We start from the raw sequence: 27646 nt of genomic DNA, 5'->3' as shown, positions 1-27646 counted from the left end.
GTGAGTTAATGAACACCACAATGGGTAAAATGTTTATTAAAAACTGCCATTAACAACATTAATAAACATTGTTGCATTATTTAATGAATTGTGAATCGATTAATGTACATAATTTGATCCATATATTTTCCATCATCTTCAGTCATATAGCCAATATAGGACACAAAATTACTGATCTTTGTTAATTACGAAGTTATCTCTTTAACTAAAGATACTTCAGTGTATGTGTATGATTCTTCAAATAGAGGAACAACTTGACAACTTCCAAATGACCTGAAATCAAGTTCTGATCTGGACCTTTATTAACCTTTAGTAGGATTTCAGTATATGGTAACATTAAAGGCTACCAAACACATTGAAAATATAATTTCTTAGTTTCTAAAGAAAAAAGTGCAGAGTAAAAATTTCTTTGTGATTTTTAAATTGTATAAATGTATAATGGATGATAATAAATGAATTAATTAAATTGGCTAAATTATACTTTACAAGTAAAATAAATAAACACAGTTAATTAAAAGTTATTATAATCAATAATTTAAGACTAGGATTTTTGCTTTATTATAGAGGGTAATACAAAATACTTCCTAAATAAATAAAAAAAAATCTGAATTAGACAAAAGCACAAAATCTATTCAAGACAAAAAAAAAATCAAGAAAGAAACAAATTATCTTTAAAATCACAAGGAACAGAAAAGTTAATTGATAAAGTATCATCCATATACTTTGAGGTCTTTTGATACTAGGCTACTAATCTATCTGTAATGTCAAATAAAAGTCACTTTGTTCTGCCTGTAGCATTAGCTGCGCTTCGGTCAAAACACACAGCATTCTTGTTTCATAACCTTGCGTAAGTAAGCATGTGGTTTTAAAACCATGCCAGTACAACGCTAACTTCCTCTTGCTGATTGGCTACTGAGCTACATCAGACACGCCTCTTGACAGATCTGATTGGAAAAGATTCTGTGTCTGTCAAACTGATACTATGGCTACCAGATTAAACGTGTTTGGTATCCGTTCATGATTGGTTGTAAGCAGATGCAGCCCACCTGGTTTTGTTATTTGGGAATTTGGTTGGCTGTGGTGGTTGTCAATCATCGGAGCCTTTCCGTGTCCGGTAGTGGTTGTAAAACATTTAGTAGCGTTGTGTAGAGTGGAAAGGACAGGAACGAACAAACGCTCAGAAGGATCAGATCTCTCAACACGAGTAAGTATTTTGCTATTAGATACACCGAGGATGAAAAACTGCTGAACGCATTCTTAAAGACAAGCCTGAAGCTAGCTGTTTTTTTTATTAACAGTGCAGTTGAATGAAACGTCGATATGCTTATGTCATGTCATCATAAATGTATTATCATAATGAGTTATATCATGTCGATCTGACCAACATGATATCATTTTTAATACGAGAATGGTCCATTAATACACATCATGTCAATAAACTGGGACTGAGGGAAACACTAAGGAATATTTCACTCAAACATGAAAATTCTCTCATAATTTACTCACCCTCATGCGATCCCAGATATGATTGACTTTCTTTGTTTTGCTGAACACAAAGGTTTTTAGAAGAATGTGTCGGCTCTGTTGTTCCATACAATGTAAGTGAATGGTGACTAAAATTTTGAAGCTCCAAAAGCACATACAAGGAGCATAAAAGTGTTTTGAAGTGTTACTGAAGCAATCTAATCAGTTTTGGGTGAGAACAGACCAAAATGTAACTCCTTTTTGACTGTACATCTTGCCTTTGCAGTCTCTATGCAGGATCTTGATTTCAAGCTTGATTACTACGTAGTGCATGATGCCTGCACAGAGCACTAGATGTCGCTAGGAAGTGTAAACAAGCTTGAAATCACGATTGCCAAGGAGAATGCTGATGTCAAGATTTATACTGAAAAAGAGGTATATTTTGGTCTGTTCCCACCCAAAAACGATCAGATCGCTTCATAGGAAATGGTTTAAAATGACTGGATTTGTATGGATTATTTAATGCTCCTTTTATGTGCTTTTTGGAGCTTCACATTTTTGGTCACCATTCAGTTGCATTATGTGGATCTACAGAGCTGAGATACTCTTCTAAAAATCTTCATTTGTGTTCTGCAAAGAAAGAAAGTCATATATATCTGGGATGGCACGAGGATGAGTAAATGATGAGAGGATTTACATTTTCGAGTGATCTGTTCCTTTAACTGTGTTTACACTGAAACTAATTGGAGATCATGTCCTAGCAAAATTGTAATGTAAAGTGTAAACTCATGGGAAGCAAAATGAAAATGAGATAAATGTCTAAATCCAGTTATGTCATTGAAATTTGTCAGTTGAGCTGGCTATGTTAGCTGTCATTTTATTTCTGTAATGTAATGATATGATGGTTTGTATTGACCTCTGCTCCTGTGATTTTCAGTGACATTGGCAGAAGTACTCCAGGTGTTGAGGGGGGCTGGCAAAGTGGGCACTGCTTTTGCCACCACTCAGGGTGAACAGCTCAGATTGATGGCCTGCAACTCGACCTTTGGTGCAGGGGTCAAAGCCGCCCAGCAAACAGTCGAGGGTGTGATGGGCACTGTGATGGGAGGAGACGTGGTAAGTAAACCCTGAAAGATTTACTACACTGTACATTTATACTGACCTGCTAAAGTACAATGCAGTAATTATACTTTTTGTTAAAACTGAGGGCCAAACAAGGCCTCAGCCTCATCTTTCCCTGTATGCTGTGTCTCATGAGCGTGCAGGAATACGCATTTGTGTCTCATTCAGTTGGATTCCGTGCGTCTCGTGGAACCACACCACGGATGACACAAGAGCAGCTCTCTCTTGAGAGCACTTAAAGATGAACCGCTTCTCAAGCAATCTGACACGTGCGTCATCTACAGATGCTCGTGCCAAACTCCTGCGAAAATGTTAACGTGGTATAAATGTATTCATTTAATTTTCACTTCAGTATAATGACCGTGTAATGGCAAATATTCCTTGTCATTGTGGGTTCAGTCATGCAGTGTTAATGACACACAGTGACACAGAGGAAGATGCCCACTACTCTATTTCTGTGAAGATGATAAAATGCAAGAAAAATAATCTTAAAGTCCTCCATATAGGGCTTCTGGTTTAATAAGAGAGCCTGAAAATAATGTGTAAAAATATAGCTGCAAGCAGCAATGCGGATTCCTCCTCAAAATGGCAAATCATTTAAAATTGATCAGTAGATGGTTGGGGATAAACCCTCCCAATTAAGGAATTCAAAAAAACATGTCTTTGTCTGAATCCTAAACGAAACATTTTCAATGTACAGGAAAATCCATACCGGACCTTATGGATCCTTGAGGCTTTTTTGTTCCCAATGAGAAATGAGGCATGTACACCAAGTTTCAGAAGAATTGGACAAATGGCGTGGAAATGGTATCACTTTGAAAATATTTTTTGGGGCGTGGCCTGTAGCACCACCTATGGTCGAATGTGGGCCATTCTTGGTTTGTGGGTTCCTGTTGGCCTGTAGTATCAATGTACAAAATTAGAAAATATTTGACCAGAAAATGGGAATTTTGGAGTGGCCTGTAGCGCCCCCTAGGGGCGAATGTGGGCCATTCTTGGTTTGTGGGTTCCTTTTGGCCTGTAGAATCAATGTACCAAATTAGAAAATGTTTGACCAGAAAATGGGACTTTTGGGAATTACCTGTAGCGCCCCCTAATGGCGAATGTTGGCCATTCTTGGTTTGTGGGTTCCTGTTGGCCTGTAGTACCATTGTACCAAATTAGAACATTTTAGACCAGAAAATGGGAATTTCGGCATGGCCTGTAGCGCCCCCTAGGGGTGAATGTTGGCCATTCTTGGTTTGTGGGTTCCTGTTGGCCTGTAGTATCAATGTACCAAATTAGAACATTTTTGACCAGAAAACGGGAATTTCGGCATGGCCTTTAGCGCCCCCTAGTGGCGAATGTCGGCCATTCTTGGTTTGTGGGTTCCTGTTGGCCTGTAGTACCATTGTACCAAATTAGAACATTTTAGACCAGAAAATGGGAATTTCGGCATGGCCTGTAGCGCCCCCTAGGGGCGAATGTTGGCCATTCTTTGCGCAGTACTTCAGAGTGATGTCATCTTGAAGCATGTTAGGTTTGAAAAACCATCAGTCAAAATTACATTTGATTTATTGACACGTATATATTGTTAAAATTTGGACATTTACATAAACACGCCCCTTTCAGCCATTTTGTATCGTATTCATTTTTCCTAAGTAACGTTTTCAAAGACTTCAATTCTACACATGTGTACCAAATTTCAAGTCAATTGGAGCTACGGTTCAGGAGAAGAAGAGTTTTGTAGGTTTTCGCAAATTTTCAACGTACGGAAAAATCCATCATGGCGGAAGTTATGGGTTCTTGAGGCTTTTTTGTTCCCCATGAGAAATGAGGCATGTACACCAAGTTTCAGGAGATTTGGACAAATGGCGTGGAAATGGTATCACTTTGAAAATATTTTTTTTGGGCGTGGCCTGTAGCGCCACCTATGGGCGAATGTTGACCATTCTTGGTTTGGGGGTACCCGTTGGCATGGACTATCAATGTGCCAATTTAGAAAACTTTTGACCAGTGACTTTTTGAGCTATTTGGGCTCAAGGAGAATAATAATAATAATAATAATAATAATAATAAATATAGCTGCAAGCAGCAATGCGGATTCCTCCTCAAAATGGCAAATCATTTCAAATTGATCAGTAGAGGGTTGGGGTTAAACCCTCTCAATGGATGAATCCAAAAAACATGTATTTCTGTCTGAATCCTAAACAAAACATTTTCAGTCTACATGAAAATCCATCATACCTTATGGATCCTTGAGGCGTTTTTGTTCCCAATGAGAAATGAGGCATGTACACCAAGATTCAAAAGAATTGGTTAAATGGCGTGGAAATGGTATCACTTTGAAAATATTTTTTGGGGGCGTGGCCTGTAGCGCCTCCTATGGGCAAATGTGGGTCATTCTTGGTTTGTGGGTTCCTGTTGGCCTGTAGTATCAATGTACAAAATTAGAAAATATTTGACCAGAAAATGGGACTTTTGGGAATTACCTGTAGCGCCCCCTAGGGGTGAATGTTGGCCATTCTTGGTTTGAGGGTTCCTGTTGACCTGTAGTATCAATGTACCAAATTAGAACATTTTTGACCATAAAATGGGAATTTCGGCGTGGCCTCTAGTGCCCCCTAGGGGCGAATGTTGGCCATTCTTTGTTTGTGGGTTCCTGTTGGCCAGTAGTATCAATGTAACATATTAGAAAATTTTTGACCAGAAAACGAAATTTTGGGAGTGGCCTGTAGCGCCCCCTAATGGCGAATGTGGGCCATACTTGGTTTGTGGGTTCCTGTTGGCCTGTAGTATCAATGTACCAAATTATAACTTTTTTGACCAGAAAATGGGAATTTCGGCTTGGCCTCTAGCGCCACCTAGTGGTGAATGTCGGTCATTCTTGGTTTGTGGATTCCTTTTGGCCTGTACTATTAATGTACCAAATTAGAACATTTTTGACCAGAAAATGGGAATTTCGGCATGGCCTGTAGTGCCCCCTAGGGGCGAATGTTGTCCATTCTTGGTTTGAGGGTTCCTGTTGACCTGCAGTATCAATGTACCAAATTAGAACGTTTTTGACCAGAAAACGAAATTTTGGAGTAGCCTGTAGCGCCCCCTAAGGGCGAATGTGGGCCACACTTGGTATGTGGGTTCCTGTTGGCCTGTAGTATCAAAGTACCAAATTAGAAAATTTTTGACCAGAAAATGGGAATTTTGGCTTGTCCTGTAGTGCCCCCTAGTGGCGAATGTCGGTCATTCTTGGTTTGTGGATTCCTGTTGGCCTGTACTATTCTTGTACCGAATTAGAACATTTTTGACCAGAAAATGGGAATTTTGGCTTGTCCTGTAGTGCCCCCTAGTGGCGTATGTCGGTCATTCTTGGTTTGTGGGTTCCTGTTGGCCTGTAGTACCATTGTACCAAATTAGAACATTTTAGACCAGAAAATGGGAATTTCGGAATGGCCTGTAGCCCCTAGGGCGAATGTTGGCCATTCTTTGCACAGTACTTCAGAGTGATGTCATCTTGAAGCATGTTAGGTTTGAAAAACCATCAGTCAAAATTACATTTGATTTATTGACACGTATATATTGTTAAAATTTGGACATTTACATAAACACGCCCCTTTCAGCCATTTTGTATCGTATTCATTTTTCCTAAGTAACGTTTTCAAGGATGTCCATTCTACACATGTGTACCAAATTTCAAGTCAATTGGAGCTACGGTTCAGGAGAAGAAGAGTTTTGTAGGTTTTCGCAAATTTTCAACGTACGGGAAAATCCATCATGGCGGAAGTTATGGGTTCTTGAGGCTTTTTGTTCCCCATGAGGAATGAGGCATGTACACCAAATTTCAGAAGATTTGGACAAATGGCGTGGAAATTGTATCACTTTGAATTTTGTTTTTTTGGGCGTGGCCTGTAGCGCCACCTATGGGCGAATGTGGGCCATTCTTGGTTTGGGGGTACCCGTTGGCATGGAGTATCAATGTGCCAATTTAGAAAATTTTTGACCAGTGACTTTTTGAGCTATTGGGGCTCAAGGAGAAGAAGAATAATAATAATAATAATAATAATAATAATAATAATAATAATAATAAAACCATCAATTACAATAGATTCCCTCCTACGGAGGAATCTAATAATAATAATAATAATAATAAATATAGCTGCAAGCAGCAATGCGGATTCCTCCTCAAAATGGCAAATCATTTAAAATTGATCAGTAGAGGGTTGGGGTTAAACCCTCTCAATGGATGAATCCAAAAACCACGTATTTCTGTCTGAATCCTAAACGAAACATTTTCAGTGTACAGAAAAATCCATCAATACAGACCTTATGGATCCTTGAGGCTTTTTTGTTCCCAATGAGAAATGAGGCATGTACACCAAGTTTCAGAAGAATTCGTTAAATGGCGTGGAAATGGTATCACTTTGAAAATATTTTTTGGGGACGTGGCCTGTAGCGCCTCCTATGGGCAAATGTGGGTCATTCTTGGTTTGTGGGTTCCTGTTGGCCTGTAGTATCAATGTACATAATTAGAAAATATTTGACCAGAAAATGGGACTTTTGGGAATTACCTGTAGCGCCCCCTAGGGGTGAATGTTGGCCATTCTTGGTTTGAGGGTTCCTGTTGACCTGTAGTATCAATGTACCAAATTAGAACATTTTTGACCATAAAATGGGAATTTCGGCGTGGCCTCTAGTGCCCCCTAGGGGCGAATGTTGGCCATTCTTTGTTTGTGGGTTCCTGTTGGCCAGTAGTATCAATGTACCATATTAGAAAATTTTTGACCAGAAAACGAAATTTTGGGAGTGGCCTGTAGCGCCCCCTAATGGCGAATGTGGGCCATACTTGGTTTGTGGGTTCCTGTTGGCCTGTAGTATCAATGTACCAAATTATAACTTTTTTGACCAGAAAATGGGAATTTCGGCTTGGCCTCTAGCGCCACCTAGTGGTGAATGTCGGTCATTCTTGGTTTGTGGATTCCTTTTGGCCTGTACTATTAATGTACCAAATTAGAACATTTTTGACCAGAAAATGGGAATTTCGGCATGGCCTGTAGTGCTCCCTAGGGGCGAATGTTGGCCATTCTTGGTTTGAGGGTTCCTGTTGACCTGCAGTATCAATGTACCAAATTAGAACGTTTTTGACCAGAAAACGAAATTTTGGAGTAGCCTGTAGCGCCCCCTAAGGGCGAATGTGGGCCACACTTGGTATGTGGGTTCCTGTTGGCCTGTAGTATCAAAGTACCAAATTAGAAAATTTTTGACCAGAAAATGGGAATTTTGGCTTGTCCTGTAGTGCCCCCTAGTGGCGAATGTCGGTCATTCTTGGTTTGTGGATTCCTGTTGGCCTGTACTATTCTTGTACCGAATTAGAACATTTTTGACCAGAAAATGGGAATTTTGGCTTGTCCTGTAGTGCCCCCTAGTGGCGTATGTCGGTCATTCTTGGTTTGTGGATTCCTGTTGGCCTGTACTATTAATTTACCAAATTAGAACATTTTTGACCAGAAAATGGGAATTTTGGCATGGCCATTCTTTGCACAGTACTTCAGAGTGATGTCATCTTTAAGCATGTTAGGTTTGAAAAACCATCAGTCAAAATTACATTTGATTTATTGACACGTATATATTGTTAAAATTTGGACATTTACATAAACACGCCCCTTTCAGCCATTTTGTATCGTATTCATTTTTCCTAAGTAACGTTTTCAAGGATGTCCATTCTACACATGTGTACCAAATTTCAAGTCAATTGGAGCTACGGTTCAGGAGAAGAAGAGTTTTGTAGGTTTTCGCAAATTTTCAACGTACGGGAAAATCCATCATGGCGGAAGTTATGGGTTCTTGAGGCTTTTTTGTTCCCCATGAGGAATGAGGCATGTACACCAAATTTCAGAAGATTTGGACAAATGGCGTGGAAATTGTATCACTTTGAATTTTGTTTTTTTGGGCGTGGCCTGTAGCGCCACCTATGGGCGAATGTGGGCCATTCTTGGTTTGGGGGTACCCGTTGGCATGGAGTATCAATGTGCCAATTTAGAAAATTTTTGACCAGTGACTTTTTGAGCTATTGGGGCTCAAGGAGAAGAATAATAATAATAATAATAATAAATATAGCTGCAAGCAGCAATGCGGATTCCTCCTCAAAATGGCAAATCATTTCAAATTGATCAGTAGAGGGTTGGGGTTAAACCCTCTCAATGGATGAATCCAAAAAACATGTATTTCTGTCTGAATCCTAAACGAAACATTTTCAGTCTACAGGAAAATCCATCATACCTTATGGATCCTTGAGGCGTTTTTGTTCCCAATGAGAAATGAGGCATGTACACCAAGATTCAAAAGAATTGGTTAAATGGCGTGGAAATGGTATCACTTTGAAAATATTTTTTGGGGCGTGGCCTGTAGCGCCTCCTATGGGCAAATGTGGGTCATTCTTGGTTTGTGGGTTCCTGTTGGCCTGTAGTATCAATGTACATAATTAGAAAATATTTGACCAGAAAATGGGACTTTTGGGAATTACCTGTAGCGCCCCCTAGGGGTGAATGTTGGCCATTCTTGGTTTGAGGGTTCCTGTTGACCTGTAGTATCAATGTACCAAATTAGAACATTTTTGACCATAAAATGGGAATTTCGGCGTGGCCTCTAGTGCCCCCTAGGGGCGAATGTTGGCCATTCTTTGTTTGTGGGTTCCTGTTGGCCAGTAGTATCAATGTACCATATTAGAAAATTTTTGACCAGAAAACGAAATTTTGGGAGTGGCCTGTAGCGCCCCCTAATGGCGAATGTGGGCCATACTTGGTTTGTGGGTTCCTGTTGGCCTGTAGTATCAATGTACCAAATTATAACTTTTTTGACCAGAAAATGGGAATTTCGGCTTGGCCTCTAGCGCCACCTAGTGGTGAATGTCGGTCATTCTTGGTTTGTGGATTCCTTTTGGCCTGTACTATTAATGTACCAAATTAGAACATTTTTGACCAGAAAATGGGAATTTCGGCATGGCCTGTAGTGCCCCCTAGGGGCGAATGTTGGCCATTCTTGGTTTGAGGGTTCCTGTTGACCTGCAGTATCAATGTACCAAATTAGAACGTTTTTGACCAGAAAACGAAATTTTGGAGTAGCCTGTAGCGCCCCCTAAGGGCGAATGTGGGCCACACTTGGTATGTGGGTTCCTGTTGGCCTGTAGTATCAAAGTACCAAATTAGAAAATTTTTGACCAGAAAATGGGAATTTTGGCTTGTCCTGTAGTGCCCCCTAGTGGCGAATGTCGGTCATTCTTGGTTTGTGGATTCCTGTTGGCCTGTACTATTCTTGTACCGAATTAGAACATTTTTGACCAGAAAATGGGAATTTTGGCTTGTCCTGTAGTGCCCCCTAGTGGCGTATGTCGGTCATTCTTGGTTTGTGGATTCCTGTTGGCCTGTACTATTAATTTACCAAATTAGAACATTTTTGACCAGAAAATGGGAATTTTGGCATGGCCATTCTTTGCACAGTACTTCAGAGTGATGTCATCTTTAAGCATGTTAGGTTTGAAAAACCATCAGTCAAAATTACATTTGATTTATTGACACGTATATATTGTTAAAATTTGGACATTTACATAAACACGCCCCTTTCAGCCATTTTGTATCGTATTCATTTTTCCTAAGTAACGTTTTCAAGGATGTCCATTCTACACATGTGTACCAAATTTCAAGTCAATTGGAGCTACGGTTCAGGAGAAGAAGAGTTTTGTAGGTTTTCGCAAATTTTCAACGTACGGGAAAATCCATCATGGCGGAAGTTATGGGTTCTTGAGGCTTTTTTGTTCCCCATGAGGAATGAGGCATGTACACCAAATTTCAGAAGATTTGGACAAATGGCGTGGAAATTGTATCACTTTGAATTTTGTTTTTTTGGGCGTGGCCTGTAGCGCCACCTATGGGCGAATGTGGGCCATTCTTGGTTTGGGGGTACCCGTTGGCATGGAGTATCAATGTGCCAATTTAGAAAATTTTTGACCAGTGACTTTTTGAGCTATTGGGGCTCAAGGAGAAGAAGAATAATAATAATAATAAATATAGCTGCAAGCAGCAATGTGGATTCCTCCTCAAAATGGCAAATCATTTCAAATTGATCAGTAGAGGGTTGGGGTTAAACCCTCTCAATGGATGAATCCAAAAAACATGTATTTCTGTCTGAATCCTAAACGAAACATTTTCAGTCTACAGGAAAATCCATCATACCTTATGGATCCTTGAGGCGTTTTTGTTCCCAATGAGAAATGAGGCATGTACACCAAGATTCAAAAGAATTGGTTAAATGGCGTGGAAATGGTATCACTTTGAAAATATTTTTTGGGGCGTGGCCTGTAGCGCCTCCTATGGGCAAATGTGGGTCATTCTTGGTTTGTGGGTTCCTGTTGGCCTGTAGTATCAATGTACATAATTAGAAAATATTTGACCAGAAAATGGGACTTTTGGGAATTACCTGTAGCGCCCCCTAGGGGTGAATGTTGGCCATTCTTGGTTTGAGGGTTCCTGTTGACCTGTAGTATCAATGTACCAAATTAGAACATTTTTGACCATAAAATGGGAATTTCGGCGTGGCCTCTAGTGCCCCCTAGGGGCGAATGTTGGCCATTCTTTGTTTGTGGGTTCCTGTTGGCCAGTAGTATCAATGTACCATATTAGAAAATTTTTGACCAGAAAACGAAATTTTGGGAGTGGCCTGTAGCGCCCCTAATGGCGAATGTGGGCCATACTTGGTTTGTGGGTTCCTGTTGGCCTGTAGTATCAATGTACCAAATTATAACTTTTTTGACCAGAAAATGGGAATTTCGGCTTGGCCTCTAGCGCCACCTAGTGGTGAATGTCGGTCATTCTTGGTTTGTGGATTCCTTTTGGCCTGTACTATTAATGTACCAAATTAGAACATTTTTGACCAGAAAATGGGAATTTCGGCATGGCCTGTAGTGCCCCCTAGGGGCGAATGTTGGCCATTCTTGGTTTGAGGGTTCCTGTTGACCTGCAGTATCAATGTACCAAATTAGAACGTTTTTGACCAGAAAACGAAATTTTGGAGTAGCCTGTAGCGCCCCTAAGGGCGAATGTGGGCCACACTTGGTATGTGGGTTCCTGTTGGCCTGTAGTATCAAAGTACCAAATTAGAAAATTTTTGACCAGAAAATGGGAATTTTGGCTTGTCCTGTAGTGCCCCCTAGTGGCGAATGTCGGTCATTCTTGGTTTGTGGATTCCTGTTGGCCTGTACTATTCTTGTACCGAATTAGAACATTTTTGACCAGAAAATGGGAATTTTGGCTTGTCCTGTAGTGCCCCCTAGTGGCGTATGTCGGTCATTCTTGGTTTGTGGATTCCTGTTGGCCTGTACTATTAATTTACCAAATTAGAACATTTTTGACCAGAAAATGGGAATTTTGGCATGGCCATTCTTTGCACAGTACTTCAGAGTGATGTCATCTTTAAGCATGTTAGGTTTGAAAAACCATCAGTCAAAATTACATTTGATTTATTGACACGTATATATTGTTAAAATTTGGACATTTACATAAACACGCCCCTTTCAGCCATTTTGTATCGTATTCATTTTTCCTAAGTAACGTTTTCAAGGATGTCCATTCTACACATGTGTACCAAATTTCAAGTCAATTGGAGCTACGGTTCAGGAGAAGAAGAGTTTTGTAGGTTTTCGCAAATTTTCAACGTACGGGAAAATCCATCATGGCGGAAGTTATGGGTTCTTGAGGCTTTTTTGTTCCCCATGAGGAATGAGGCATGTACACCAAATTTCAGAAGATTTGGACAAATGGCGTGGAAATTGTATCACTTTGAATTTTGTTTTTTGGGCGTGGCCTGTAGCGCCACCTATGGGCGAATGTGGGCCATTCTTGGTTTGGGGGTACCCGTTGGCATGGAGTATCAATGTGCCAATTTAGAAAATTTTTGACCAGTGACTTTTTGAGCTATTGGGGCTCAAGGAGAAGAATAATAATAATAATAATAATAATAATAATAATAATAATAATAATAATAATAAAACCATCAATTACAATAGATTCCCTCCTACGGAGGAATCTAATAATAATAATAATAATAATAATAATAATAATAAAACCATCAATTACAATAGATTCCCTCCTACGGAGGAATCTAATAATAATAATAATAATAATAATAAAACCATCAATTACAATAGATTCCCTCCTACGGAGGAATCTAATAATAAAACCATCAAATACAATAGATTCCCTCCTTACGGAGGAATCTAATTATGAAGAATTTAAGGCAGAAATACTGTATTTTACTGTTGCACAATATAATATAATTTAATATGATAGCTATACAGTTTGGCTGGATTCCAAAAAAAAAAAGGTGTGAAAAAAAAAAATGGATGAAGACTAAATCTGATAAAAAAAAAAAAAAAAAATATATATATATATATATGAGTTATTAAGAAATATTTTGATACTTAAAATGTCATTCATTTTAAAATTTATATTTTATATTTGATTGTCATTCATACATTTTTGAAGCCTGAAAAAGAGATCTTATACCCTTATTTTATCATATGACACAAGCTAAATTTGTATAAATGGCTTGGTTGTGTGCATGAAGTACACGTAGTGACAGTTTGTATGACAATTATTCGTCATAGCCCTAAAACAGGCATTTAATAGTCATTATGGGAATTATTTGTTTGACAGCTAAATCGTCTGCCAAAGTTTATAATCATGACAGCACTAATTTTCATTATTAGGTTCAAACCTTGTGAATATTTATTTAGAAATGTGTTCTCAGTTCCTTCCTGAGCCTAAAAAAATTCTCTCTGTTCAAAAAATGTTATTTTTTTTTTTCTCTTCATAATTTAGATAAAAGTCATTGTCCCTTTCACAAGGCACTTCATTGTAAATAACAATGTATGCATTTATTATTTATGTGTTTTGCGCTTATAGCCTAATGGTTATTTGAAAGGTTTTTTGTTTATTGTGTAGTCTGATTTATATTATCAATAAATTCTTCTATTCGCACTTTGAACATGGATCCAATCTTTATACGTTCTGTAACAAAACTATACACGCATAAATCAAATTATGAAACAAATACGGTACATTCGTGAGTAGTGAAGGGTTTCTTACACAATTATATGGTTTTGAAAAGAAGAATATGTTTAAAACTAATACCACTGTTTAGTATGTTCTCATTATGTAATAATGATAATAAAATGATTCCTTACATTTTCACCAATGAATGGATGATCATGAAAGAGTGCACACATCCCTTACTGTTACTATAGTAAAGGACGTAACCTCTATGCGTGATCATAGGTGTCAGGTTTTAATTATTAGTAGTTTAGCAACTTGATTCATTCACACAAGAAATGACCTCATTACAATATTTAAACATCTTAATTATTTAATCTTAAACATTTGATTTTGATAAACTGGGTGGAAAATGTATTATTGTGATACAATTATATTTAAAAACATATTTTCATAAAAGTCTCTTTCAATCTCATAAAGTATCTCCTGTTATATCTCCATTGCAGTCATAGACAACTTGTTATATTAAAATATATTATTATAATTCAATTTCAACATGAAAGTCTGCACATGACACACAGCAACAAAGCATTTAAAGCATGAGATTACATGTTTACTGATAGTTGCACCTGGTGGCCAATGTTGGTACCACATTCCTTTTTTTGAAGAGAGAAAAAAACATTTTTGAAAAGAGAAAAAAAATTAAGACTTAGGCTCAGGAAGGAACTGAGACACAATTTATTTTTATTTTTTTCACCATGTGGTTCAGGGCTTCCATATTATTCAATAAAATGCTTGCTGTGCTTAAATTCTTTGCCACTTCACAACTCAATATCTGATGAGATAAATCTAGATATTTACAAGCCTGTGACTAATAACAGACATCGATTTGATTTATATGTCACAGACTAATGGTGATTTACTCGCTATGTAGAGGGCTGTATTTGTGAAGTGAAATGTGTGAATCTTGCTTGGGACAATACATCAGGGGTTTAAAGGTACCCCTTTCAATGCCCTTGGCCAAACCAAAATATGGTCTCTTAGACTTTGACAGACCAGGTTTGGTTCAACAATGCTTGGGTTCAGAGAAAAAAGAGTGAGAATATTTTAGAATCCAAAACAATTTTAGTGTTTGTGTAGCGCCCGTGAGAAAAGGGCCTTCCCCAAACTGTTGCCACAAAGTTGGGAGCATGCAAATCTCTAGAATTGGATTGTGACTGTGCATAGCATTAAGATTTGGCTTCACTGTCCTAACCAAAGAAAGGGGTGTCCACTTTGTATTGGCCATGTAGTCTATTTACTTTACTAATTGTGTTTTATTTGACATTATCAGTTACCCAAGACTGAGGAGTTTCCTGACATTGAGAAATGGGAGGAGATGGAACTGGAGGAAGCAGCAAAGTGGGCAGTGGGCTCTGAACTTCCCCCAGACTTTTCCAGCATCGATGAAAGTAATGTTGCAGGGATGTCAGAGATGCCTGCTGGTGCATCAAATGGCACGGTCAAAAGAGCGGTATGGCCTGGTCAGAGCACTCGGTTTTTGCATGTATCAGTCCCTTTTCAACACAATAGGCTTGTTCACGATTCTGTGGTGGCCAGGCTAAGTCCCGAGGACATTAAAAAGGCAAGGGAGGCGAAACGGATCATTGCCAGACCTGTTCGACAGAAGGTGAGGTGAACTAAAATTGAAATATTTTGTCCAGTATGTTAATGATGGAGAGACTTAGTTCAGCAGATAATTTTGTTTGTGTGTTATAGCAATTTTGACAGATAATATATGTTCAGAAAATCTGTACTGGCATTATGAAATGTATTTGACAATTTAAATGTGTAACTGTTAATCTGCTTGTATTAAGCCAGAAAATGAGTAAATATTTTAACATAAAATAATTACACAAATAACAATTTATAAGATGTAGGCCTATAGGACAAACTATTCCCTCACGAGTCACGTAAAAAATAGAATTTTTTCCGTGGGTAAAAATGTTCAGATTCATCGCGATCTTCATTTGAACGAGCTTGATATCCCAAGATTAATATTTTAATCTATGCGCAATCATCCACTACAATGACAGGAAATCACTCGCATTTCCACCAAATTTTACGCTATGTGACAAAAATGTATGTATTTGGCAATTGGCTGGTAATTGTTCAGATTTCAGTCATCAGTGTTTGTGTAGTTTAGTGGTGAAGTGTTCAGCAGCGAGATCCCTTCACTGCAGTTAGCAATTAGCTAGGAGATCATTTCTTTCATATGTAAGCAAAAGGGACATTATAACTGAAATATATCCATATGAATAAATTTTGAATAGAATTAAATCAGATTCGAATCGAGAGCTTGTTAATCAGAATCGAATCGAATTGGGAAATCTGTATCAGTATCATCCCTATTCCCTCGCAATTAGTTTTGCCTTACCTCGCAATGCCTTTATCCATCCCGTACGAAAATTAACCATGGTTTTACTACAGTAACCAAACTTTAACCATGATATTGTTGTAAAAGCATAGCAATCATAATAATAGTAACCAAAAAAAAATCATAATCATTCTGCCTAAAAAACATGGTAATTTAAGTATTACGATAGTAACACCTTGGCTAATTTGTGGTACATGAACCATGTTTTCACTATAGTAAACCTACAGTAACCATGTAAAAAAACTTTTTTACATTAAACATGTGTATTATTTATTTATTTTATTTTTTTTTGGGGGGTGATTTAATTCATTATTTAGTAAAAAAATGTTTTGCATAGTTTTGGTTTCCTGTATTATTACTTTGGTTTTACTATAGTAGCCATAGTTCAACTATGGTTATAGTAGGGTAACCATGGTTAATTTTAGTAAAGGATGAATAAAGGTATTGCAAGGGAACCTATAACTTATTTCAAGGGAATGTAAAACATTTTGTGAGAGAATGCAAACAATAAATTCCCTACCTGTCCTGTAGAAATAGAATCTGAGCTGTCTTTTTTATGATGAGTATGATATTGATTTTTTTGCAGCTTAGTGAGAGAGCCAAAGAACAGAAGGTTCCCGCTACACGGATTAGTCGCCTTGTCAATTTTGGAGGTCAGTGATTTTCAGCTTGAATTTTAGGTCAGTTTTTGAATTGCATTGTTTCTTTTTATTGCAAATGTATTAGGACTGCTGTTGCACAGCATGATAATGTTTTGAATTTCCCTAACTGTAATAACACTGCTGTGTTCTCTTGTAGGATTAGCTGTTGGACTTGGCATGGGAGCCATTGCTGAAGTGGCAAAACAGTCTTTTGGAGGAAAACGCTCAGGTAATGTGTTACGTCTGAACCCACTTTGTGTCATACCCAAAATGAATAGCGATTAGGCCGTTCTCTGAGCATACTCTATTAGTCAAAGTTCTGCTCTTTTTCTCTTTCAGATATGGGGGCTCTTTTAGACTCTCCATTTCTGTCTGAGGCTAATGCAGAGAGAATAGTGAACACCTTGTGTAAGGTTAGAGGAGCGGCTCTCAAGATTGGACAGATGCTAAGTATTCAGGGTATAGAATTCCATTTTGTTTTTAATAATAATTCATTCAGGGCTAGCCAGATGTTTCCTGCCTTTCTGTATGTGACACACACTATTATTTAGAATATTTTCAAGGTTGAGTAGAAAAATCTGTAATGTTGCTAATTACGTAATGTGTCTTATGTCCATTAAAGATAATGCATTCATTAGCCCACAACTGCAGAAAATATTTGAGAGGGTTCGACAAAGTGCAGACTTCATGCCAGCCTGGCAAATGCATGTAAGTTACTATCCTTACTTCTTTTTACTCAAGTCATAATGTTTGTCTTTTGACAATTAAGTCAATATTTCATCATGTCATATTCATTCATTTTAATCAGTTTTACTTTGACTAAAATGGCCTATCATTTTAGTTGACAGAAATAACATATTTAGTTCATAATAATGTGCAAAATGTCAATGTAACAGATAAAGGATGGGCAAGGAGGCGGCAGGAACTGGCAGAACAGTCAACATAAACTTGAATGATATAAATGAACTCAAAACAAACACAGACACACATGCAAAGCGGCCGCGTGCGTCTCTGTCTTGAACTGGCGTCTCCGGCTGCCCCTTATCCCGCTGATCAGCTGATTCAGCGCCGGCCGTACCCCCGTCACGGCCGCCCACGCCCTCCTCCTCGTCACAGTCAAAACCCCCCAAAAAAGCCCAAACTTTAACTAAATATTCCAATATTTTTAAATTATATAAACATGTTTCAAACATGAAATATTATTATGTAAGTCTAAACAACATAAGAAAACTGTCCTGAAAACCTGTAGTAATGAATATACACTGAAGTATTGGCTACTTTTTAGAACTTCCTCTGTTGTGAATTCCTCATATTTAGACAGTTTAGGATACTGCATTACTTGTAGGGAGTTATTAAGAACAAGGCGTGTTGCATATTCTGACTAGTGCATAACTTAGTTCAAGCTCACCTGTTTATTCGTTTCATTTTCTGTGAAGATTTAAGTTGCAATTTTATGTTTATGTTGTGGATGTAGCTGATTAATCTCATTTATGGGATATGTTTGAATTGGGTAATTAACCCTGTAGTAAAGTCCATTGTACAGGCGTTCAACTGGATTCATTTAATAATTTGTTTCTTGATTTTTCTTTCTTAAAAATTAAAGAAAGTAAGAAAGAAATAAGAATGTTAGTGCATTGTCAATATCTTGCAGTATTATTTTTACTCGCCATATTTTTGGCAACTGTATGTTTTACTTAAAACCTTTTCATTTTTGTCATGATGCGTATTTATATTCTTGTCCTCGTTATCTTTGACAAGTTTAACACTGATTGTTGTCTGTGATGAGCATTTTCTTGATTGCTGAACTAATAAAATGGCCTTAACTATCTTGACAAATGAGCACCATGCTGAAAGATTCTTTTTGATAACAAGCTGTTTCAATTTTTTTAAGAGCCATTATGCAGTGAGCTTGAAAGAGAAAAGTGAGAAATGATCATAGACTGTTTCGTCTATGAGCCACAATGGGGCACCAGTGTGCTGCATACAGCTGCTAAATTGTCAGACAGCCGCACTATAACTGAATAATTACCAGATGGTGTTCACTTTGGTATCTCAGTGGCTGATATCTCTCTTGATGGCTCTTGTGCAGAAAGTCCTTCAGGAGGAGTTAGGATCTGGATGGAAAGAGAAGCTGTCATCATTTGAGGAGAAGCCTTTTGCTGCTGCCTCCATTGGCCAAGTGCATCACGGAGTTCTGCTGGATGGACGGGAAGTTGCTATGAAGATACAGGTATTCAAGTGATCTTTTTAATTAAAGAAGAGATTATTTAATGTTAAAATAAATCTTGGTTCAGGAAATGGCACCTGCTTTGCCAGCAGCTAATTAATGACTTTTTGATGCGTTTCAACATAATTACAAAAATTACAATTATTTAGTCTTTTTTTGGTTATTGTCTCACATAGTATCCTGGTGTTGCTGAAAGCATCCATAGTGACATCAACAATCTCATTTCTGTTCTGAAGATGAGTGTGATGCTACCTGATGGTGAGCATTTTGATATTGGAGTTTATATATTCATTACAAGCATGCACATTGATTGGGATATTATTTGTTTTGTTTTTCAGGTTTATTTGCTGACAGTAGTCTCGAGGTTCTGCAGAGGGAGCTTGCATGGGAGTGTGACTACAAGAGAGAGGCAGAGTGTGCAAAACGCTTTAGGTACATACAGTTAGTGAAAGTTTTGTCTGGTGTGTTATTTGAACGTATCAAATTTAATCTAGTCAGTTTTATTGGTTGACTGTTCAAATGTAAATACTGTGTGTTTATATGACAGCATGTTTTAATATTAAAAATTTATTAAACTGAAATTAAAAGGAGATATTGCCAATATTTCCCCTAAATTAAAATTCTGTCATTTACTGACACTCGTGTCGTTACACAAGAGATGTGAGGCTGAATGTTAGCCTCATTCACTTTTGTCACACCATGTTATGTATTATTATATTATTATGTAATATTCTACCTAAAGACTCCTTTTGTTTACCACAGAAAAAAAGTCATTTGGGTTTGAATCAACATAAATTATGACAGAATATTCATTTTTGGGTGAACTGTCCTGTTAACTTTGAAATTGTTCACCATAAGGTATGGATTGTCTTTTATAGGTCCATGCTTAAAGGAGATCCAGTCTTTGAAGTCCCTGAGGTCTTTGATGAGCTGTCATGTCGTCGGGTGATTTCCATGGAACTAGTTAATGGAGTTCCATTGGACCGATGTGTTGATTTGGATGAGGAAACTAGAAATGAGGTGGGATGAACAGTCAAGTGTTAGACATGTTTGTTTTGACTGTTTTGTGTAGTTATTTTGCATCTAGAATGTGAAATATTACTTTTATATATACACATCACATTATTTTGTTGTAGGGATACTGTGGTACCTAATAGTTGACTTTTTAAAGGGATAGTTCACCCAAAATGAAAACGCTCTCATCATTTACCTCATGCCATCCCAGATGTGTTTGACTTACTTTCTTTTGCAGAACACAAAGATTTTTTTAGAAACATTCAAAGCAAAAGATTAACTTATTTATTTATATGATGCAAGAGACGTCATTTTGTTGTTTACAAAAAGTCGCCAAAAACGAGGCAAACGCTTTTATGCATTTTTAAGATTCTTTTAAGATTTCTTTTTTTTTTTTTTTTTGGGCCACCCTCTATAGAATTTTTCCTGGCTTGGAAGTTTATAGGCATTTATTTATCTTTCATTTTGGTTACAGGACAATTACAGTTCTCAATAATTTGTTCTTCCTCCCCTTCATTCTTTAGATATGTTATAACATCCTGCAGTTGTGCCTGAGAGAGCTGTTTGAATTCCGCTTCATGCAGACAGATCCTAACTGGGCCAACTTCTTCTATAATAGTGAACAGAACAAGGTGACCGACCACCAAGACAATGATAACAGAAGTTTCTTTCAAAATATTTTAGCCTTTTATTAAGATTTACACATTTCAATTTCCTTACAAAATTCCATCAAATTGAATTGTGTATTTTATAAGATTACTCAATTGACTGTGATGGAATTTTGTTATGAAATTGAAATACGTGAATCTTATACTTTTTTGTGTGTTGCAAATGTAGATTCTGATAACATATTTTTTCACCTTTCCTTATCGGAGTGGCTATTTGAACCCAGGTACAAATATCTGTAGTCTGGTGGATCAAGACAAATTACACACTTTTATCATTTGTTCTTCATTATACCAGATATTTCTGTTGGACTTTGGAGCCTGTCGAGATTATGCAGAATCATTCACTGATGACTATATAGAGGTGCGTAATATTTTTTTTTGCATTACACGTTATAGTAGTGGGTAGTAAAGCGAGGAAAGGAGAAAATGGCTTTTAAAAGAAAACCCTAATGTTATACTCTCTATTCCTATCCGTAAAGGAAAATTTGATTGGCAAATATAGTATATGGGTATATGAGTACAGTATAACTACAGTGCTGTGAAAAACCTAATTTCTTCTGTTTTTATTTATATCTCATACTAAATCGCTTCAATTAAAATAAAATCTAACATAAAACAAAGGCAGTCTGAGTATTCACAAAATACAGTTTTTAATTAATTAATTAATTATTAATTTTTATTTTTTATTTAATTGTTATTTATTGAGGCAAAAAATGTATCCAGTACCAACTGGGCCTGTTTGAAAAAGTATTTGCCCCCTTAGTTACTAAATCCCTAAATCTATGAAACACCCAGGCCTGATTACTGACAGCCCTGTTCAATCAAAACAACACCTAAATAGAACTTTTGCAGCAGCATGAAGTTGGCTAAAAGGTCTCAGCCCTTAACGCACTATGACAAGGTTGAAAGAAATTCCAGATATGATGAGTGTGGCAGGGCGGAGGGCGGGCCAGGTCATGATTCTACACACCCGGTCCCTTATCAGGCTAATCAAGCCTCCAAGCGGGATAAAGGCCGACTGCGGAGGATTGTGCAGGAGAGAGAGATAGTTAATTGACTAGTCCGTCATGTGTGTGTTTTGTATTTTTGTTTAAGTTTATTATTTATATTATCAAGCCGGTTCTCGCCGCCTCCTTTCCATCGAACTACGTTACAATGAGGAAAAAGGTGATTGAAATACATCAGTTTGGGAAGGGTTACAAAGCTATTTCAAATGCTCTGGGACTCAAAAAAACCAGTGAGAGCCGTTATCTCCAAATTGAGAAAACTTGGCACAGTAGTGAACCTTCCCAGAAGTGGCAGACCTTCCAAAATTCCTCAAGAGCACAGCGACAACTCATCCAGAAGTCACAAAAAAGCCAAGGACAACATCAGTGGAACTGCTGGCCTCTCTCGCATCAGTAAAGGCTCGGTTCATGACTCCACTATCAGAAAGACACTGGCCAAAAATGCCACCCATGGAAGTGTGGCTAGAGGAAAACCACTGCTAACCCAGAAGAACATAAAGGCTTGTATGAATTTAGCAAAAACCCCTTGATGATCCTCAAATCTTTTGTGAGAATGTTCTGTGGACTGATGAATCGAATTGGAACTGTTTGGAAGATGGGTCCTGTTATATCTGGTGTAAATCAAACACAGAATTCAACAAAAAGAACATTATACCTACGGTCAAGCATGGTGGTAGTAGTGTGATGGTGTGGGGATGCTTTGCTGCTTTAGGGCCGGGGTGACTTGCAATAAATGAGGGAAACATGAATTCTGCTGTTTACCAGAAAATCCTAGAGGAGAACATCCGGTCATCAGTCCGTTAGTTGAAGCTCAAGTGCAACTGGATTATGCAGCAAGACAATGATCCAAAGCATAGGAGTAAGTCCACCGCAGAATGGCACTAAAGAAGGTAAATTTAAAGTTTTGGAGTGGCCTAGTCAAAGTTCTGACTTGAACAAGATTGAGATGCTGTGGCAGGACCTTAATGGGCAATTTATGCTCAAACCCTCCAGTGTGGCTGAACTAAAGCAGCTCTGCCAAAATCCCACCACAGCATTGGGAGAGATTTATCTCTGGTTATCGGAAGCGTTTGGTTAAATTTGTTTCTGCTAAAGGTGGCACAACCAGCTATTAAGTTTAAGGGGGCAGTTAGTTTTTCACATGGATGATATAGGTGTTGGATAACTTTTGCTTTAATAAAAAAAAATTATAATAATATATATATATATATATATATATATATATATATATATATATATATATATATATATATATATATATTTATTTTATGTTTACTCAAGTTGCCTTTGTTTTATTTGATATCTCTTTGAAGATCTAAACAATTTAGTAGTGGTGTGAATCTACACTGGCCTCACGCTTCGATTCGATTATGATTCAAATGGTAACGAATCGATTATAAAATGATGCACTATGCATCACGATGCATCTTGTCCTTCAATATCTTTCTTTTTTCAGTTTCTTCAAAATGTATTTTTGACTCTATCCCTTTAAGCTTTTTATTTAACAGCTGTTTTAAAAATCAGAACAAGTCACATTACATAAACTGGCCATTTACATTCGGTATGAGCTGTGAACAAAACATGGAATATCCACAATATTAAATAAATGGTTCTATAGTTTAAACGAATATCTCAGTTTTTCAGTTTCTTATTAAATTAAAACATCACCTACATCTCCTGAACCGCTGCCTCATCATTATTTTCTTCTGTGTTTTCCACCGTTGTGTGCAAATCAGTGCAGTTATGTGTGCGAGCTCGTCTTTCATGTTGTTTGTTGGCTTCTTATCATGAATAAACTCTCCCGTTGCTATGTGCGTGGGTTTGTGAAAGAATTTTGTGATCGTAGTTTCATTCGGGCACAAATGGTCATGTGTTTGATACAGCTGGTATGCAAATAGTTGTGTTTGTGCACATGACTTCAGTGTGTGCACTTAACTCACGTCTTTGTTTTCACATCTGTCTTGGGTGCGCACCACTGCTCTGCCGTGATTTAAACTGAACTGAACTTGAAAATGGATTCAGAATCATTGGAGTATGAATCGTGATGCCTCGCTGAAACAATGTTTTCCAAAAGCTCTACTATTTAGTATGAAAAATACGCAAAAATAGAAGAAATTAGGATGGGCAAATACATTTTCACAGCACTGTATATAGATAGTTTAGTAAAATTCAGGATGGAACCATAAACTTCAGGTGTGGACTCTCTTCCATCACGAATGGCACTTACTATCTATTATTTTATTTAATAAAAATAAAACTTTCTTTGTCTCTTTCTTCTGTGCTAGCTTCTATACTACTCTAGCTAGAAACTTGGCAGTGCGATACTTTACTTTTTTTTTTACTATAGTTGGACAAATGTCTGTTTCTGTAAATAAAACCGTGTAATGAAATGCGTTTTATTGTCATTTAAGGTGGTTCATGCAGCCTCAGTTGGAGACAGAGCTACTGTCCTGCAGAAATCTAAGGACCTGAAGTTCCTTACTGGTTTTGAAGCCAAGGTTTGAGGCTTTGCATGGTGTACTGTTTAAAATGTATCCCCCACAGTTTTCATGTCTGCACACTTTCTATCCACTATTTGTGATTTCCCTCAAGAATAAAAGCTTTTTATTTTCTTCATCACGCTTCCCCTTTAACAAGTGTTATATTCTCTTCAGGCGTTCGAAGATGCACATGTGGAGGCGGTTATGATCCTTGGCGAGGCATTTGCTTCAGACGAGGTGTTTGACTTTGGCACTCAGAGTACCACGCAGCGCATCCAGAACCTGATCCCCGTCATGCTTCAACACCGTCTCACCCCCCCTCCAGAGGAGTCTTACTCTTTACACCGCAAAATGGCTGGCTCATTCCTCATATGTTCCAAGCTAAAGGCCCGCATTTCTTGCCGAAACATGTTTCTTGATATTTACAATGCTTACAAACAACGGCGACAGGAAAAGGGCATTCAGGCCTAAGACTTACAAAAATGCATGTTGAGTTTGGACTATAAAGTGCCATGTTAAAGTGGAAGGCAACTCGATAGTACCATGTCTTGGTGCGTACGTTAATGGGACTGCTCTCGGGAACTCTGTAGTGGTGCGGTGTACTGAATGGTCTTCACTGCTTTACCTCCAAGGACTCGCATACTTTGTGTGTATTATTACAGTGATATTATTGTGCGGTTTATGTGTGAAAATATATTCACTGAAGAAGTTTAAATTAAGATGTTGGATTATAAACGACTGGTTGCCAGAGGTTTATATGTATACCTTTGGTATGCCCTGAAATGTTTCATACTACAGTTGTGCTGGACTGTCTAATGTGCCCATCAATTAAAAAGAAATTATTTCGGTCATTTGGTTTGTCAAACAGGAAACACTTAGAACACACAAACTATTTACATATTCTGAAGCCAGTCACTACAGTGATCGGTGCCCAGCTTTTAAAATTGTGACATTGCTTACAGCGAATACAGCAATTTTGCTCCAGTGGAGAATTGCATCTCAAAATTTGTCCTTGTGATTGTGTGATACAAATCTAACAAGAGAATTAAATGGGATATTAGAATTAGCAAAGTGTCATTTTCAAGGCATATGTCATTGCTGCTTACTGCATTAGCAGTTAGCTTATACTGGTATAAGCATTATACATTCGTAATAACTACATTTATTCATGAATTTGTAATAAATAAAGCTTAGAAAATTTGAAGCTGTTGAAGGTATAAAATTTGGTGTACATATACTGCATTAAAAGCAAAACATGTATGACTTTATCATAACAATAAACAAGACATAAGCTTTTATTCTAACAGCAGCTATACAAACAATAACATCCCAAGTTTTTGGGGATATGTATGTATATGTATAGCATAATGGACGGTATTCTTTAAAGTATCTTGGAGTTCCACATAAATGTCATGATATAAAATATATTACATTCCAAAATACCATGTTATACCTTCTGTTATCATAACTACGGTGTTACTGCCACAATATATTTTGTAAAGATGATAGCACCTGCTTAAAGTGGTCATGACATGCCTTTTTTTTATTATTTTAATATGTTCCTTGAGGTTCACTTATAATCTTAGTTAAGTTTTTTTTTCCTCCACAAAAACAGTCATGCTGTTAATTTGTAAAACATGATGATTGTCCACCCTCATTCTGACCCTTTGTCAGAAACGCTTCACCGCATCTGCTTTATAACGTGTGAGTAAGAGCAGCCGGTGGACTTTCTGGTGCCCCCCTAGGGAGTTGGTGCCCTACGCAGACTGCGTAGTCTGCTTATTGGGAGCGGCGGTACTGCTCATTAAAGCTGCGTTCACACTGCTAGCTACATTGTCTCTGCATGTTGCCAGTGGCTGCAGGTTAGGCCGCTAGTGGTGTGTATGGAGAGTCTAAACAGCACTGTTTCTTTACAATTTAAAATATTAGGATCACGTGAGCTCTAACATCTCTCATATTGGCTGTCGCTCCCAAAAGTCGCTCTTCATTTGCATAAAGTAAAAAAATTCTCAACTTTGTCGCATCGCTGGACACGCCCACATCCGGTCGCCAAATGTCACTGTTGCTCGTGTTGCTGGAAGTCGGCAGCTCTCATTGAAAATGAATGAGATGAGGTCGTTTTGTCGCTGCTTGTAGCTGGCTATGTGAACGCAGCTTATCAGCTACTTTGTTGCTGTATGTCGCTAGTGGTGTGTATAGAGAGTCTAAACAGCACTATTTCTTTACAATTAATTATATTAATAAAGTCACTCTACATTTGCATAAAGTTAAACATTTCTCAACTTTGTCCTATCGCTAGACACGCCCACATCTGGTCGGTAACGGTCACCGTCGCTCGTGTTGCCGGAAGTCGCCAGCTCTCATTAATAATTAATGAGATTGAGGTAGTTTTTTCGCTGCATGTAGCTGGCAGTGTGAATGCAGCTTAACATCTCACTGCTCAACACTACTGGGCAGGCTATGGTAGGTGATAATGTAAAGTAGGCAGATGTGTTGTGGATGAGGTCAGATGCAAGTGTGTACCTCAGTGTGACATCACAATGTGGAGGAAGTAATGAACGAGTAGTTTTTGGCAGCTTGATTTCAACAAATGCTCTTTTTTTCCAGTGAGAAGTTTTGAGTTCTGAAACCTCTTATATGTTAAAAGATTAAAAAAAAAAAAAAAAAAAAAAAATGGATTGGATTGGATTGGATGGATGGCCCATTTAAAGTATTCATGTTTCCTGAACAAATACTTTTTTTAATTTACTGTTTTCAGTTGTTGACCATATATTTATTTGCGAAATTACAATTTGTTTGTAGTCCAATCCTCAACACATTACCTGACTGTGAGCACCATCTCGTTAAATAAATAAATTATATTTTAAAGGTGCACTCAGTATTTTGTTCCTTATTAAAAAATAAAATAAATAAATTGTCATTTTGAAACATGTATAAAATCATGAGCACTCACATGAGATGAAGACTCAAGTCATATCAGTAACCTTAAATGCTGATCTATTTTACAGGGTCCCCACATGGGGGCTGCCATGTTATGATCACATGACCAGCCGAATACTACTTGCTTAATATCAGTAACCGCCTTATTATTAGATGCTTTTATAATCAATCATTGCTGAATATGTATAGTGAATTTCTTCAATCAGTGTAATGGAATTGGTTACTGAAAACCTTTGCATTTAAATGATGTTGCATGAACACCCTTAAGTCCAAGATGACATGGGAAAAATATTACTGAGTGCATCTTTAATAGCAGTAATACTATCTTTGAAAATGCAAGAAAAATACAAGAAACACGCGTTTTCACCTCTAGGTATTTTGTGGTTTCTGTATGGGATGAAATTAGACTCAAAATGTTAAACAAATGCATGCATACTTCAATTTAATAAATGTTGCAAATGTATCTTACAATCCACAGACAAATGCCTTTCAATTTTTGTCTGTGAAAAATGAATGAAAATCAATGTGCATTTGTTGATAAAGTGATGCATGCATTCATTGATATCTACCTGTTTGGTTCATTTGAATTTTGAGACTTTTGTTTAGCTGTTTTTACCATGATTGAATCACACACAAATGACTACCAATTGAT

The 27646-nt window shown here is 37.5% G+C and overlaps 1 protein-coding gene across 1 annotated transcript; it reads left to right on the top strand.

Annotated features, from left to right (window-relative positions):
- Positions 1 to 1095: 1095 nt before the first annotated feature.
- Positions 1096 to 27646, top strand: coq8b (coenzyme Q8B). The gene is made up of 15 exons (XM_052109465.1): positions 1096 to 1204; positions 2402 to 2580; positions 14935 to 15270; positions 16604 to 16670; positions 16816 to 16887; positions 16998 to 17117; positions 17281 to 17366; positions 18748 to 18888; positions 19062 to 19143; positions 19224 to 19317; positions 19764 to 19905; positions 20424 to 20531; positions 20863 to 20928; positions 23986 to 24072; positions 24229 to 27646. Coding segments are annotated over exons 1-15 (1878 nt in total). The 5' UTR covers positions 1096 to 1203; the 3' UTR covers positions 24526 to 27646.

This window comes from Xyrauchen texanus, chromosome 38 (genome assembly GCF_025860055.1).
Source record: "Xyrauchen texanus isolate HMW12.3.18 chromosome 38, RBS_HiC_50CHRs, whole genome shotgun sequence".
NCBI classification, from domain to species: domain Eukaryota; kingdom Metazoa; phylum Chordata; class Actinopteri; order Cypriniformes; family Catostomidae; genus Xyrauchen; species Xyrauchen texanus.
This window is presented reverse-complemented; position numbering and strand designations above follow the sequence as displayed.